The 17,128-nt window shown below is 38.0% G+C and overlaps 2 protein-coding genes across 4 annotated transcripts in view; one reads left to right on the forward strand and one right to left on the reverse strand.

Moving 5' to 3' along the window:
- CFAP57 (cilia and flagella associated protein 57) overlaps window positions 1–6,659 on the reverse strand; it is a 37,829-nt gene extending 31,170 nt beyond the window's left edge. The window contains exons 1-3 of one of the 3 annotated variants that reach the window (XM_087719844.1): window positions 6,263–6,659; window positions 4,282–4,598; window positions 1,784–2,070 (exon numbers count right to left, since the gene is read on the reverse strand). In XM_087719844.1, the coding sequence (XP_087575970.1) occupies window positions 1,784–2,070; window positions 4,282–4,598; window positions 6,263–6,419 (761 nt within the window). In that variant the 5' untranslated portion in view covers window positions 6,420–6,659. The remainder of the gene's footprint in view (window positions 1–1,783; window positions 2,071–4,281; window positions 4,599–6,262) is intronic. The other 2 variants (XM_014064221.2, XM_014064222.2) reach the window with 2 other exon arrangements.
- A 121-nt stretch (window positions 6,660–6,780) lies between these two features.
- On the forward strand, window positions 6,781–17,057 carry EBNA1BP2 (EBNA1 binding protein 2). The gene is made up of 10 exons (XM_014064223.2): window positions 6,781–6,900; window positions 7,711–7,825; window positions 9,350–9,433; window positions 10,097–10,263; window positions 10,765–10,888; window positions 12,776–12,865; window positions 13,062–13,137; window positions 13,901–13,994; window positions 16,495–16,657; window positions 16,764–17,057. The coding sequence occupies exons 2-10, from the start codon at window positions 7,751–7,753 to the stop codon at window positions 16,809–16,811; spliced, it is 921 nt and encodes a 306-aa protein (XP_013919698.1). The 5' UTR covers window positions 6,781–6,900; window positions 7,711–7,750; the 3' UTR covers window positions 16,812–17,057.
- Window positions 17,058–17,128: the final 71 nt, after the last annotated feature.

A 17,128-nucleotide genomic window follows, 5' to 3' on the forward strand; every position in this document is an offset into this window, starting at 1 on the left:
GGACCTGGCTCCCCTAGTAGTCGCGTAGGCAAACATCGGGACTTCTAGGGTGTCTCTTTTGTAGCTTGGGAGTCGCTTGCTTTAGGATTGACCATGGGATTATGGTCAGTGACGATCCAGTGTCGATCTCCATTTTGCAAGAAGAGTCCTCAATGAGGACAATGGCTTTCAGCTTTTTGGGGCGCCCGGGAAGGCTTTGTGTGGCAGACGTAAGGTTGGCAATTCTATCATCCCCTTCTGACTCCCATGGCTAGTTCTGCCAAGTCCCTGGTTTAGGTCACTGTTTGCGGTTTTGGGTCCCCTTGGGCTGTCTTGCAGCCATAGGAAAATCGCTGCGGCATAACTTGGTAATGTGCCCATTCCGCTTGCATCGCTGGCAAGTTGTTTCATGGAAACAGCAGGATGATCGGACATAGTCTACTCTGCAGCGGGTGCAGGTCGGAACTTGTGAATTGAATTTTCGTGCCGGCTTTTTGCGGCTAGCTGTCTTTCTCCTCGCTTTTAGAGGTCTCGGGTTCTGTAGTCTCGTGATGTATGCAGGTACTTTTCCGCATGTCTGGAGGTGCGCTGTGGTCTGGAGGGTTTCCGTCAATTGGGCGGCTGATTCGGAAGCTCTAGCTTCGTCTAGTGCGATCTCAGAGAGAGGTTGGATTTAGCCAGTAGCCTCCTCTGCAGAGTGATAGCTCGCACACCCCAAATTATGCAATCCAAAATCAGCTCGTCCAGTTCACGGAACTCACAGTAGGCTTTTCGAAGCGGCGCCACGTACTCGTTGATCGATTCACCCTGCTTCTGGTTCTGAATGTTGAACTGGTGCCGGCGAACGTATTTGGATGGCTTCAGTGCATAGTGGGTCTTTAGCGTTTGTTGTAGTGCAGACCAGGACACTGCTTGGAGGGGGGGTCAGTTCCGAGAGGTTTTTCGCCGTCTCAAACACTTCCCAACCCCAGTAACCGAGGAACATGTTCTTTTTATGGGCTTCTGGAATGCCCGTGAGATTGTTTGCTTCCAGAAAACACTCGAATTGTAGCATGTACGATTCCCAGTGTTCGGTAGCTGGATCGTACAGAGTTGATGGGGCGTGCACAGCCATTCTGATTCTCTCTGGTTGTTCTGCGATGGCTTGCTTGATGCCGCACAGGATGCTCCGGGCTGAATGTACTTGCAAGGCTTCGTGTGCTCTCTTTGTTAGCCTAGTTGCCTTCCAATCCCATCCTTGTCGTCAGTGTTAGATCGGGTAAAGGAGGCACACAAAGGCTTCAGTAACAACAGCACTTTATTGCAAGTCAGGTAAACATCTGGCTAAGGAATGGTTGGGCAGCATCCCCTTTTAAAGGGATCTGTCAGACCTCTTGACCAATGGGATTCAACCTCTGTTCCCGCCGGAACAGAGGACCTTGGTGGAAACCTCTGTCAGTCTGTCAGCAGGGGGGAGGGATATCTAACAATAGTTGTCCTCCCAAAATGTGATTTTAAAGTTGCTGTGCTGTATACATTTTACATCCAGGATTTAAAGTATGGCTTATTTTCTGAATAAACACATTTTACAAATTCAAGATTGGAATTTAGTATATTTAAGGTAGATATTTACCTTCCAAACCAAGAATGTTTCTTGGAAGCAAACATTTAATGATATCTTTAAAATACTCAAAGATAGTAACTTGATCAAGGTCATCATACAATAATAATCATAATATAGCTTTATCAGAAACTAGAGAGTTAGTCCAACTGTTGAATCATGCTTTTTTTATATCTTTGACTAAACAATTTGCAGAAATCTCACCTTTCTGATTCTGCAGCTGGTTCTTCATGCGACATATCAGTGGTTGTTTCTTTCCGCTCAATACTTGTCTCCCACCGTAAATCACCCGAATCAAATAAAAAGAGTTTGCCTGTATCAGAACCCACAATCACTTTATCTTCAGATAGCCAGGCATGGGACAAATAGTTTTGGGGTTCTCCCCGTATGAAATTGGTCTGCTTTAAGGTTCCTTCCGTGTATTTGTATAGCTTGAAAATACCATTTCCTATGACACAGACTTGAGTATTATCCTGAGGATTGAAGCTCACCTGAAAAGAAACACACATACCCGATCATTTGATAATTATTAATGTATGTGCAATTCAACTAATTAATTTAATTCATTAAAATCAAGGGCAACACAATTCTATTATATTTAGTGTGTATATATGCACATATTAACCTTACTTTGCAGTCCAGACCAAGAAATCCACAGGAAGGCTAGACTTATTTTTATTGGGATTGACTATGTTAACAGAATCTTGCAATGCAATTATTCAGTGCCCCTTCCTCCTTCTTATACTCCACTGAATTATGAAAGTACTGGTATCTACCTGAACCACTTCTGGATGTTAACTCACGGCTCTGAACCTAAAACTTTTTCAACCCACCTTTGCCTTGGTATAATTGTTCTTTTTTAAAATAGCAATATCATTAACATTAATTTATTTAATAACAATTAAATATATAAACTGAAAAAGGTAGAAAAGTAAAAAGAGTAGAAGTGCAGAAGAAAGAGAAAAAGAAAATTTAAAATCTAGCAAAGGAAAAGTATTCATGTGACATCATCTCCATCACAAGTATAAACAATTTTGTAACACCTTCTCTTAAAATAAATTATTGAAGAGCCAATCTATTCATCAAGTTTTCATGCTGCCAGTGTTGTTGACTCCACTTTACAAAGCCGGGGTTCCTCAGGGTTTGGTCCTGTCCCCCCTGCTATTTAATATCTACATGAAGCCACTGGGTGAGATCATTCGACGGCACGGGATAAAACACCATCAATATGTATCTGTCCACCCCGTGCCAACTCAGTGAAGTGGTTGATATGATGTGCCAGTGCCTCGAGGCTGTTAGGGTCTGGATGGGGGTTAACAAACTTGTACTCAATCCAGACAAGACCGAGTGGCTGTTGTGTTTCCCTCCCAAAAACTTGGTCAATATTCCATCACTCAGGCTGGGGGGTGAAAATCTACGCCCCTCAGACAGGGCTCGCAACTTGGGGGTCCTCATGGATCCACAGCTGACTTTAGAACACCATTTGTCAGCTGTGACCAGGGGGGCATTTGCCCAGGTTCGCCTGGTGCACCAGTTGCGTCCCTACCTGGACCGGGAGGCGCTCGCAACAGTCACTCACGCCCTCGTGACCTCAAGACTGGACTACTGCAATGCGCTCTACATGGGGCAGCCCTTAAAGAGTATTCGGAGACTTCAACTCGTCCAGAACGCAGCCGCGTGAGCGATTGTGGGTGCACCTCGGTACACCCACGTTACACCTATCCTCCGCGAGCTGCACTGGTTACCGATCAATCTCCGGATACGCTTCAAGGTGCTAGTCGTAACTTATAAAGCCCTTCATGGTATTGGATCTGGGTACTTGAGAGACCGCCTGCTGCCAATTACCTCCCACAGACCCATTAGATCTCACAGGGTTGGCCTCCTCCGGGTGCCATCTACCAGCCAATGCCACCTGGCTATTACCCGGGGGAGGGCCTTCTCTGTGGCAGCTCCGACCCTCTGGAATGAACTCCCCGCAGGGATTCGGACCCTCACCTCTCTCCAGGCCTTCCGAAAAGCCGTCAAAACCTGGCTTTGCCAGCAGGCCTGGGGGTGATGAGTTCCCTCCCCTCTCGACATGTATGGTTGTGCGACTGTTGTCTACTTTTATTATTTGTATTTTGTCTTTTTATGTTCCCATTTTTCCCCTTTGAATTGTTCATCGCCCTGAGTCCTCCCGGAGAAGGGCAGCATACAAATAATAAAATAAAATACAATACAATACAATCATCACAGAATGAAAAAAAAACTATAGTAATTAATAGATTGGTATATTGGAAATTTAGGATAAGCGGTATGATATTTATCGTACGCTCCTTTATAGTTACATAATTCTGGTTCCATAAACTCAAATAAAAATCTCATTTTAATTGTGAGCACTATTAGTCAAAGAATTATATCATGTAAGGGCTGGAAGATATCTTCGAGATAATCTAGTTAAATTGACAGCCATGTCTCCAAAACACAAGCAAGAATTTTTGGATTAGGACCTTACAATAAAAACAATACCATGTTTAGATTGTTATACAAACTATTGAAATTTCTACATTTGTGGATTTATCAAGACAAATACAGAATAAAGATAACTGGAATTGCACACTGAAGCTATCAGTACAATAAGATTTTTTCAATACTGTATCCAGAGGGCCAACATAATTACTGACACTTAATTGTTCCCAAGATATTACTCATCTTCAACTTACTTGATAAAGAGGATTATTCTGAATATCAACCCTAATAATTGCCATTGTTCTTTGTTTTTCCCACATCCAATAGGCAAGCTGTGATTCAGGAGGTCCTGCCTGTGCCACTAGATATTTGGAATCAGGAGAAAAAGCCAGGCTGATAAATTCCTGCACAGTAAAATCAAAGATATTCAGAATCTTCCGCTTCTTGCATGGGACGGATGACAGTTCATAAATTGTGATAGCTGGTTTATCTTGAAGTGTCTCTGAAATGGCCAGATAGCGTCGATTGGGACTTATTGCTAGTGCAATCATCCCTTGGCTTTTTTCTGAGCCTACATAGTACACACACAAAAATACGAAATTCCTGTAAGCTTAATATCATAAAGTTAAATTTTGATTAGGGACAAAATGGTACCAAATTACAATATTATGGTTATCCACATAAATCACCTGATTTTCTAATAAGCACTTTAATATATCCACAAGTAATAATGCAATTAAGTTATTTATGAGAAATCCATAAAATGCTTATATGCTAGTTCTGCATTTCTAGAGATAGAAATTATCGACAGAATTCTTGATTTACTTGCTCATCATTGGCTCATATTTAACTGTCATCATGAAAGTCACTGCCTTATTTAGATTTAACTCTAGTGCTTTGAAATTCACATTACTCAAGTGAATTGAGTTAGCTTGGCCTCAAACAATTTCTCCTATCCTTTTTGGCATATTTACATGAAAACCTGAATAATTCATATATGTTTTAAACTACTATAATCTCTCTCTCTCTCTTTCTCTCTCTCTCCCTCCCTCCCCCCCCCTCTCTCACACACACACACCAACTATGGCTAGTTTAATTTTACATTTAAGAATGTAACTATTTCCAATAAATAATTATTCATCTGTAATAGTAAACAGGAGATAAACAAAAGCAAAAGCATCCAATCCTGAGTACATTAAAGAAAAGCCAAAACTTGATAAACATTAATAAGTAAACTGGAAGTTCATATTGCCTATATTTTTGTTTAACTTGTAAAGTATATTGTAAAAGACAAAGAGGTGACTGTATTTTGTTTATCAGCACTGATGATAAAAGAACAGAACAGTGAAAACTTTGTATCTCACATTTGGAAAGAATGAATAATGTAAAATAGCTCTCTTCCCTTCAAAATGTTATCTCAAGATGCTACTTATGAGAGCCAGTATGATTAATGTGTTGAATTATGATGTTGGAAACTCATGTTGTAATCTATTCTCGTCCATGGAAGCTCACTGGTGACTTAAGGTCAGTCCCTTTTTCTCAGCCCAATTAACATTGGACTTAACACCATACATAATTTTAAAGTTTTCAAATTTGTTAGTTTATGAGCTTATAGTGGTCCTTGACTTATGACCACAATTGAGCCCAATTGTTAAATGGGAGATTTAAGTGAGTTTTGTCCCATTTTATGATCTTTCTTGCCTATAGTTATTAAGTGAATCACTGCAGCTGATAAGTTAAGTTACCAGGTTGCTAAATGTATCTGTTTTCCCCATCGACTTTGCTTGTCAGAAGTTTGCAAAAGGTGACACAACGGTCATAAATATGAACCAGTTGTCACGTATCTGAATTTTGATCACACGATCATGGGGACACTGCAAAGGTCATAACTGTGAAAAATAGTCATTAATCACATTGTTCAGTGCCACAAACTGTTGTACATTGAGAACCACCTGTATTTAAATCCTGCAAATTAAGAGAGAAAAACAATGAACAATAATATATAAGAACCATTATCTCTTTGTAAGAGTATTAAAGTCAAAGGAAACAGTTTCAAGGGTGTAGAGAGGATGCCAACTTTCCCCTTCAGAGCTGATGAAGCTTCTTGGATGAGAAGCAAAAAACGTCTTCAAAGAAAGGACAGTTGCCTCTTGAAAAAGCACTTTTGGGTTTCCTCTTCTTGTATCGGAATCCGAAATGATTGAGGGGGAAAAGGGGGGGGGGAAGCTAATTTACCTGGGATGAACTTCTGCCATTTCTGTTCTATGTGGTATTTCACACAGCTATTTCCCGCGGGGTAGACTATTATCTGCTCATCAAAAAAGCAAATATTATTTGCTACTCGGGACTGGAATCCAAAGATGTGGAGAGCCTGAGCCACAATCACTGACATCGCGACTGAATTCAGAAGGCTGCGTGAGAAAGAGGAGAGACAAACGGGAGAGGATTTATTAGGTGGAGGGGGTCTATCCCTTCACGGATAGTCTCCCCGGGACGGGGCTCTTCGGCTACTCTCGGCGGTCTCGCTCCTTCGGTTCGTTGCTCGCTCCGATCCGTTTTCAAAAATTGCTATTAACTGCCCAGAATTTTCCCTTAGGACCGCAGCAGGACTGGCCTCAGCCCCGCCCGCTAAAAGAATATGAAGAAGATGCGTCCCTAAGGCTAAATGCGAGGGAAGAGAAGGGGTTGCCATGGCGACAGCGTCCCCAGGACAAGGCTAACAATTTGGCGGAGCGGAACCGGAAGTAGATGGAACAGCCACGGAAAGCGGAAGTCCCTTTTTTTAAAAGCAATTCCTCGTGGTGAACGAGAAGGTGGATGGCTGAAAGAGTTTTCGGGCTCAGTTGAATTAAACCGGGGACCGGTTGATCAAAGTGAGTAGGACGCCTTTAGAAACATTTAAAGCTCACAGACATAAAAGCATCGATCATTGCTAATCTAAATTGGGGACCGCATTGAATTTCTTAAGCAGATAGTTTATGGAGTGGATTCCAAAGAATAGAAGTCTGGAAAGAATTTTAGATTCGGTTTAATGCAAAATTAATAATTGGAGAGAGGGGGCTAACTGGACATTCAATAGGCTGTAGCTTATCGTGTTTTATATTTTGTTTATTTTAAAAGCAAACAAAAATGGAAATTACAAAATACCAATGTTACATGGAATATCTTTGCATTTAAAATAAAAGCAACTTGTTCAAGGGGAGGGGAATTTCCTTATATAGAGGCTTGGATTAATGTATGTATGTATGTATGTATGTATGTATGTATGTATGTATACGCACACACACACACACGAACGTCATGATAGTTTAGTACTTTTCAAAACTTATTTTAACGATTAAATCAGGTTTTAGATTAGATGAGAGATCTGTTTGATAAAACAAAATCATAGTTAAAATAGTCCAGGTTTCAAATGTGGTAGCAGTTCATGTAAAGAATTGTATTTGAAAAAGACTTTCCAGGTTAAATTGGAATTGACATTCATGTTGTTTTTCATGTATACAGGTATTTTCAACATTGATGCATAATAGCTCCTAATTTAGTAGACTTTAAGTATGGATAGGGAAAACCTCATTAATTAATATTGTATGTGCCTTGCTGAGAGAAGGATGAAGTTAGCAGTCCAATTCTGAATTTGTTCCATGGCTTTGCATTTGCAATATATTTTCTTGGTTTTGACACAGCTTGGAGACAAAATCCAAACATCTCAAAAAGCAGTCTAACATGCCGCCCATAGCCATGGAGCAAGAATTGTCATTATCCTCTGATTCTGAAGAATCTGTTCTAGCAGATCAAGAGGTATGTTTGGCACATGAGATATGCGCCAATATTCTAGTACTGTTTAAACTATAGGAATGAAACTAATATTTAAGCTGAATTTTAAATGATCTTGTATGGATTGATAAATGCATAGGCTGGTATGGAGCAGTGCTTTGGAGGTTTTTAAAAAGAGATTGGACAACCATTTGCCTAAAATGGTATAGGATTTCCTGCCTGAGCAGGGGGTTGGAATAGAAAATCTCCAAGGTCCCTTCCAACTCTGTTATTCTGTTTTAAATTGACAATTATACAAAATTTCAATAATCTTAAGATTTATAGCTGCTTTAGATTACTTGTAGCTGCATTAATCAGAGACATGCACTTATTTAAATACCTAAAATAATGCTATTTAATATTTATATAAGGTGTTTCAAATATTCAAAACATGATTATTATAAAGGTAGAAATATCTGTAAGGAAGAGTCTATTGAGATTCCCAGTCATCCAGTCATGGTCATTCCAAAAGAAAACCATTTTCAGGCAGCAACTGGACTTTCTTGTTTTTTCTTTGAAGATGTTTCACTTTTATCCAAGAAGCTTCTTCAGCTCTGACTGGATGATGGGGAATAGAAGGGTTTATATTCCTTGCAGACAGCTGGTCATTTGCATCCTTTTAGAGGGTCATTGAAGCACTTCGAGGTTTATTTGTCAGAGTGCTTCAAAGACCCTCTAAAAGGATGCAAATGACTAAGGTGTCTGTAAAGAATATAAATCCTTCCATTCCCTACTATCCAGTCAGAGCTGAAGAAGCTTCTTGGATGAGAAGCAAAACATCTTCAAAGAAAAAACAAGAAAGTCCAGTACCCTCCTGAAAAAGCACCTTTGGGATATCTGTAAGGGAGATAACTGACAATTAGACATTGATATGCAAGTATTGTGCATAAGGGCTGTAATTGTGTTGTGATGTAACTATGCACATATTTCCAATTTTTGTATTATCGTGACTTGCTGTATTGTATTAAGATAATGATATTCTTGATTTGAACTTAACCTGTGATGACTAGATAAATTCAACCATGAATGGATATAGAAGTGGTTTGCCATTGTCTTTCTGCAGGAATGTACCTGCAACCATAGCATTTCTTGATTGCCTCCCTGTAACTTATCCTTTTTAGGGGCTGAGGCCAGACAAGGTTGGCTAATTGTTGTCATTTGATGAGCTATATTACCTTAGTAATAATTAAAACAGTTAAGGTTAAGTATAGTGAGTTTATGTTTGCATATTAACTGGATTAATGACAGCATTAGTTACTGTGCCACACTTAAGAATTAATTGCACAGTGTAATCCATAGCAGTATCTGATCTAAACCAGAAGTGCTCCTGTGGCATCAGGATAAATGCTGTAGCTTGGAAATCACTGACCTGATGATTATTTTCCCTTGTATGCTCATTTCTGTGCTCGGATGTCACATGCTCACTTCTATTATCAGTGGGATCAGTTTTATATTTGTATACATTAATTTTTAATGTGTTAATATAAATACTACCTCTTTTCAATGTAGCTTCAGGAAGCATTTGCTAAAGGTTCATTGAAACCGGGCTTAAATGTTGTGTTGGAGGGACAACCGAAAGCCTTTAATAATGTGGTAAGTATTGTGATATCAATTGTTTGAACTTTTTTGGTTGTTTTTGAACAACTCAATGTTTACCTCACATTTTTAAACATCAGCCTTTTAGTACAGTGAGTTGGAATTCTAAATTCAACACCAAGCATTCAAAGGTTTGGTCTATTTATCTGACAGCTCAGTGGGTCCAACCTTTTATATTAGGTGTCGTTGATTGATTAAAAGCTTTAGTTCCTTGGTTTTTGAAAAAAAACTAGAAATGTTGGGAAGTAAAACTCTCCGTTTCTAAAGGTACAGTGTTTACAGTTTGGTATATTATGAATGTATTCTGCCGTAATATGAATGTAATATGAGGATAGACTTGTGGAGCAGCTTTGATTTATGCTGCCAGTGTAACAAAACACTAAGTTTTCTGTGTGGATCTTTGTTAGGAAGATCTTAAACCCAGAATACCTGACATTCATTGACTAGAATTTTTAAATATTGCACATTTTGTCTGATGAGCATGTAACTGGAATCTGGCTTTTTGAGAGAAATTGGTGTGTTAGTGCAAAATCTTCTTGTTTGCTTTAAAATGAATGTCATCTGCAACTATTCTGAATGATAGTTTGGATAATATATATTAACTGATATGGAGAAACATCTAAGCATTGAGGTAATGTAGAATTAATATGATCTCCCTAGGATGGATTGAAACGATGCTTGTCTGAATTCCAAAAAAACCTGTCCTGGGTCGAAAGGCTTGATATTACTTCACCGCTGCAAACAAATGTCACAGGTGCAGCTTCTAAGAACATAGCTGAAAAGGATTCTGTTGACCCTGAAGATGACTTTAAAAGAGAAATGAGCTTGTAAGTCTTAGTATATGAGGCAAAAGTTTCTATTATGCTGTGAGTCTTATATGCAGCCTTTGTTTCATTCTTGTGCACAATAGGTGGTACAGTCTTAAGTTCACATGAAGTGCTAAGACAGGTCTACATAGGGTACTAATCTACTATGAATAGATTCTCATATAAGAAACAAAAGTAATATAGCTTAATAATGTATGTTAAGTGGTTCACCACACTATGTATAAGCTATATGTTGCTATAATGTTAATAATGTTATTTTACTTCCCACTGCACACATGTAACAATTTATTAGCATATTGACACTATTTGTATAGCTGCAGTTATTTGAAAATGCATATTAAAAAGCTTACCTCTTGAGTGCCTCCATAGCAGTAATGAAAGGCAGCTAGACTAGATAGTTTTTATTTCAGTGAAGTATATGTTTAATAGGTCAAAAATCCTGAATCTTTGGAATATTTAGCCACTGATTAGAAATAGTAATGTTGGTTCTGATTTCCCCAGTTATCATCAAGCCCAAGCCTCTGTTCTGGAAGCATTACCTCGATTACATCAGTTTAAAATCCCCACAAGGCGGCCTGATGATTATTTTGCAGAGATGGCAAAATCTGATCAGCAGATGCAAAAAGTAAGATTTAAAGATTCAATTTCACACCTCTTCTAGCTGTCATTATTGAGTGTGGCTCTGTTGGAGAGAAACTTGTGTCACATTTGTTCTAGAATTTTGAAGATGCTGGTTTCAAAGCTTGCACAGGAATGTAGAAATGGGAATGAATGTGATATGTTTACGTAATTGATTAGAGTAACATTAAGCCTCTTAATCTTCACATAATTAATAGTCAAAGTTATATACTGTAGTAAAACTTATGCAGCTAAAAGTCCTGTAATATAGAAGGGCCTATTACCTTGTTACCCTGCAGTGCTCTTCCTTTACTCATTCATGATAAAAATAAGGGACAAATAGGACATAGATATGTGCTGTTTAGTTATTTTGAGATAAACTGCTTATTCTTTTAGCACAGAATATGAACAGGAATTTACAATTGGAATAATATTTCTACTTCTCTAAATTCTTTTTTACAACATACAGAATAAGTTATCAAATTTTATTTACTTCTATGGAATTATATATACCGGTAGTTACCATTTAATGCTGAATCCTCTTTAGTAACAAAATTGAAATTAATATTGTACCTTTTGGTCTTTTATTTATTCCATAGCTTTTAATCTTCTACTTATCTTTCTATTGTGTGTGTGTGTGTGTGTATGTGTGTGTGCTTTTTTGCTTTGATTATTATGTGTTATGGATGGATATGTATTCTGACATGGCTATCTTGTCTAATGTGAAATGCTAGTGAACCTTGTCAGAATAGATCCAAATAAGAAGGAAAGTATTATATTTTTCGGAGTATAAGACACATCTTTTTCCCTCAAAAAAAGAGGCTGAAAATCTAGGTGCGTCTTATGCATCAAATACAGCATTCTTTGCCTCCCAAAGCCCCGCCCCTTAACCAAAATGGCTGTGCACAGCTTGTAGGAAGCTTTCAGAGAGCTCCTGGGCCTAGGGAGGGCAGAAATGAGCAAGAAACTGGCCATTTTTTGCTCAATTTTGCCCCCCAGTCACCGGGAGCACTCTAAGCCTCTATAAGGCTATGCATGCAATTTTCTTGACAAAAAACAGGCCTGTTTTCACAAAAAATGGGCCATTTTTTGCTCGTTTTCCCCCACCCCCAGGAGCACTCTGCAAGCCCCCCCAGGCTATTCATGCCTCTTTTTTTAAGAAAAAAAGGGGACCATTTTCACGAAAAATGGGCCGTTTTTGGGAGGTTTACAGAGTGCAAAACTTTTTTTTTCCTCTTGGGGAGCTCTTTGGTTAGAGTGATTGATGAGAATTACATTGATCAAGTGCTGTGCCAGCAGAAATGAAGTCTTAGGTGCTGCAGATTGTCAGCAATTTCTTTTTCCAGCACTTGGATAAATAGACCTGAAAACATCTACCTACCTACCTACTCTCTCCCTCTCCCTACCTACTGTATTTCTCTCTCTCTCTCTCTCTCTCTCTCTCTCTCTCCCTACTCACTCACTCTCCCTAACTACCTACTATATTTCTCTCTCAACCCCCCTCTACCTACGTACCTACCTCTCTCTCTCCCTACCTACTTAGGTAGTTAGATAGTAGTTACCTATCTAACTACTCTCTCTCTCCCTACCTACCTACTGTATTTCTCTATTGCTCTCCCTACCTACTTACCGTATTTCTATTTCTCTCTTTCCCTACCTACCTACTGTATTTCTCTCTCTATCCCTCTACTTACCTACTTTTTTTAAATTTGCCTCTTCCAAACATTTCTGCATCTTATACTCTGAAAAATATGGTAATGATAGAATTTAATAACATATTTAAAATGCTGTAGCATTGTTACAAAAAGCTGAAAGTCTTTGTCATGTCTAAATAGTAGGAGTATGCATCCATCTGCTAAAAAAACCCAACAAAAACCATATTCTTTTACATTAGATTCGTGAAAAGCTGAAGAGCAAAAAAGAAGCCATGGAAAAGTCTGAAAAGGCTAAACAACTCCGTGCCCTAAGAAAATATGGCAAACAGGTAACTTGCAATTGGATGACAAAAATCATTTCAATTCATTCAAACTGTTTTGCTTGGAAGGTTTTCAGTCAACAGACAGGATTCCTCAGAAGCTGAATGAGAACCATATGTATCTGCAGATGCATAAAATTGGAACATTTTGGAAAAGTTCAGGTACAAGGGAGAGCAAGGTTCATGTTTGATTTCTTGTTAATAGGTTCAAATTGACGTGTTGCAGAAAAGACAGAAAGAGAAGTCCACAATGTTGAATGCAGTCAAAAAATATCAGAAGGGTGAGTCACTTCCTTCCCACCTCTCAATTTTAGAAAAGGAGTAAGAAGATGTGATAACAAGAAAACATGAGTCTCAGCATCAGCTGCCTAATAAAGGCTTGTTGTGCCAGTAAATAGTCTTCTATGACTGAATCATCGAACCAACAATACGTTGGTAACAGTTTTATATTTACAACTGAACAATTAGCACCTATGTTAACTGATAAGGGATCCTCCATTAAATGTCAGCTATGGTCTCCTGCTTCTGTTCAGTTTTTTTTTTTACTTCTGATTTTCTGCAGACTTTCTCTTTTGCCTACTTTTCTCCATTCTATTAATTCACTACAAAAAAGAAAGAGTAGAATGTGGATTGTAGCCACCGAGAGATTTCAGTGGCTCTGTAAACTTTGTTTAATAGCTGACCTTTTCATATAGACAACAGAAAATTTGAGGACAGGAGAGTGGCTATTTTGTGAATAATCAGCTTATGAACTTAAAACAAAGTACCAGATTCAGAGATGCTCTACCTCAAAATTCGGTCTTATCTATTTTTGGGTTGATAGATTTGGGAATCCAGTAAGATCACTGTAGATTCAACAAACCCAATGTTATGTTATTTGGTAGTCAGTGATTGGATGTTTTTGGGACTTTATAAAATTAAACACTTCTTTATGACTTTCTTTAAATTCAGTTCGATATACATAAAGTATTACAGAACTTTGGGATCCAAGGGTTAAGAGTGCCAGAAGGCTGTAGCCACTTATTCCTTCTCCTTTCATGTAAGGTCTCTTGGACAAGCTGGAATTCCTGGAAGGTGAAAAATCATCTGAGCCTCAGAAGAAGAAGGAAGGAACAGAGAGGCAGCCAATGAAGAAGGGGTAAGACTAAAGTGCATCTTTGTTCTGAATATGAGTCTTTTGTAATAGAATGGAATGAAATAGAATAAAATAGAAGTGTTGGAAGGGATCTTGGAGGTCATCTAGTCTGATTCCCTGCACGAGCAAGAGTCTATACCAGGGCTCTTCATGGTTGGAGACCTCTGGTCTACACCAGTGTTTTTCAACCTTTTTGTGCAAAGACACACTTTTTTCATGAAAAAAATCCCGAGGCACACCACCATTAGAAAATGTTAAAATTTTTTAACTCTGTGCCTATATTGACTATATATAAAGTAATTTTCCCACGGCACACCTTACACTATGTCACGGCACACTAGTGTGCCGCGGCACAGTGGTTGAAAAACACTGGTCTACACCATTTCAGATAAGTGGCTGTCCACACAACTAAGATCAAAGATTGATCCACTAAGAAACATTATCATAATTTCTTTATTTGGGGGACTGTCAGTGATTGTATGCACTCTTATCATTTTCAAGATTTTTAAAGTGTCTTTTAGAAGCCTCAGTAACTGAATGAAACAAAAGAGTGAGCGTCATGTGTAAAATCAGCTAAAAGGAATTATATCATAAATATGAATATTTAAGACTTGCATTCCTGAAATGCAAGAACTGTCTTACAAAGCAGAACTTAGTTATGTTGTGACTTGTACATATGGAGAAATTTTAAATCAGGTGTTGACATCTAGCATTTACAAAACAATCTTTATTATCAGGCGGCAGTCCTGACATGGCTCAAGGACTGGATTCAACTAAAAAATAAAAGGATTCTGATGCTAGAAGGCCATGATCTCCAACTAGGCTGGCATGGCTTCCTCTGGGAGAGAAAAAATGAATCTCATTCATATTTCCAGAGACACATAGTAAGGGATGCCCTGCTTAAGGTCTGGGAATTTTTTAAAAAAAAAACCCATTACATGAAAATCCCAATCTGGTTATCAATGATAGAGGCAATGTCATATCCAAATACTATAGATCTCAGTAAAATGATAAGTTATGCAGAAATCTTAGATGAAAAAGGAGAATTAAAATCAGTACAAGATCTGAAAACACAAGGAATAAATATGGAATGGTGGCCCTATTTACAAATTATTTACAAATGAAAACAAGATTTAAAAAAGATCGAGAACAATACAGAATATATGAGAAACAAATGGTATTAGATAAAATATTATTAGGAATGGGAGGAAAAATGATTACCAAATTATATAATTTTCTTTTAAGATATAAAATGGAGGAAAACACGGTAAAGGAGACAATGCTTAGCTGGGGAAGAAACTTTGGTCATAATATAGAGTTAGAAAAGTGGGATAAACTATGGGAAAGAAATTATAAATTTATGACGGCAGTAGCCTACAAAGAAAACCTCTACAAAATGTTTTATAGATGATCTTTGCCCCCAGCGACATTGGCCAAAATGTATCCAAATTTATCCCCCAAATGTTGGAGATGTAGCCACAAGTCTGGAACATTCTATCATATGTGGTGGACATGCCCTATCACAAGGAAATACTGGTGCAAAATTCAGAAATGGTTGGAAGAAATTACAGAGAAAAAATAGAACTGAAACAAGAAGTATTCTTATTAGGAATATTAGACCACAAAATGGATAAATAATTTCAATATATAACACTACACATACTCACTGCAGCTAGGATTGCTTTCACACAAAACTGGAAACAAATCAATACACCCACAGATGAAACAATAATTAGAAAAGTACTTGAATGTGCAGAGATGGACAAAATGACCAAGAAAGAGAAGAATCGGACTTCTATAAAATATAGAATAGAATTTATAAGTGGCTAGAAAACAGAAGCCAAAACAGGAAATAGAGAATGTAAATATAAGGGTGATATAAACCAGTGTTTTTCAACCTTTTTTGTGCAAAGGCACACTTTTTTCATGAAAAAAATCACGAGGCACACCACCATTAGAAAATGTTAAAAAAAATTAACTCTGTGCCTATATTGACTATAGGCAGGTGTTTTTCCCATGGCACACCTTACACTATGTCACGGCACACTAGTGTGCCGCGGCACAGTGGTTGAAAAACACTGATATAAACAATTAATATAATTACAAGTGTCAGTACTGTTATTATTATTAGACAAGGTAACATCAATAGGAAGGCAATGCAGAATGGAGAACTATAAAGGCTAAACATGAATGCCAATACAGAAGACTGTATAATTACTTTATATTGTTATGCATGTCTTGGTTTTTTTGTTTTTTCTTATGTTTTTCTTTGTTTTTAAAGATTAAAATGTTTAATAAAAACTATTTTAAAAAAACAATATTGAATACAGATTGAGTAGTCTTTTTGCTAGATTAAAAGGAATGTTTACTGAAACCTAGTTTGGCAGAAAGTATAATATTTGGCTATTTTTAAGAAACAACATATATGGGCCAAAGTATCTTTTTAATTTTATTTGTAGGAACAAATACCTAGTCATGACTGACATATTGTTTTTTCTTTCAGACCAAATGCAAAAAGACGCTACAAGAATCAGAAATTTGGCTTTGGTGGCAGAAAGAAGGGGTCCAAATGGAACACTAAGGAAAGCTACAATGATGTGTCCAGCTTCCGTGCTAGCAAAGCCCACAACAAGGGAACTGGAAAAGCAGGAAAAAAGGGTGCCAAAGTAAGTTAGAGTTGGGTTATTACATGCTACAATTGGATCACTAGGGGAACATGTGTGACTATGCTGATAAGTCTAGTGAATTCTATATTTTTTCCTCTCTTTTCAGAAGAGGCCTGGCAAAAAGATGAGGCAAAAAATTAAGAGCCGTTCGTGATAAGGATTGGAAATGGAATGACATTTTAAGCCCAGCTCCATACACAATATTGGCATATAGCCATGAACAGATATGGAACTTGAACCTCCCTGGTTATGGGTGTGCTGTGGAATAGCAGATGTTTCTGTTTGATCCTGCGCACACCACAATTCACACACAAATGGCAAATAGATGCTTTTTATTGCCTTTCCTTTCAGACTAGTTTGAAAATTCCTTAAATGAATTAAAAAGTATTGTTTCATCTTCCTTTAAGGTTTGGAAAGAAGCAATGTTGGCCCTGCAGAGTATGGTAGTAGTGCCTGTTTTGACCTTTTCAT

Source organism: Thamnophis sirtalis, unplaced genomic scaffold, assembly GCF_051295495.1.
Source record: "Thamnophis sirtalis isolate CommonGarterSnake01/CBP01778 unplaced genomic scaffold, rThaSir2_p1.2 scaffold_7, whole genome shotgun sequence".
NCBI classification, from domain to species: Eukaryota; Metazoa; Chordata; class Lepidosauria; order Squamata; family Natricidae; genus Thamnophis; species Thamnophis sirtalis.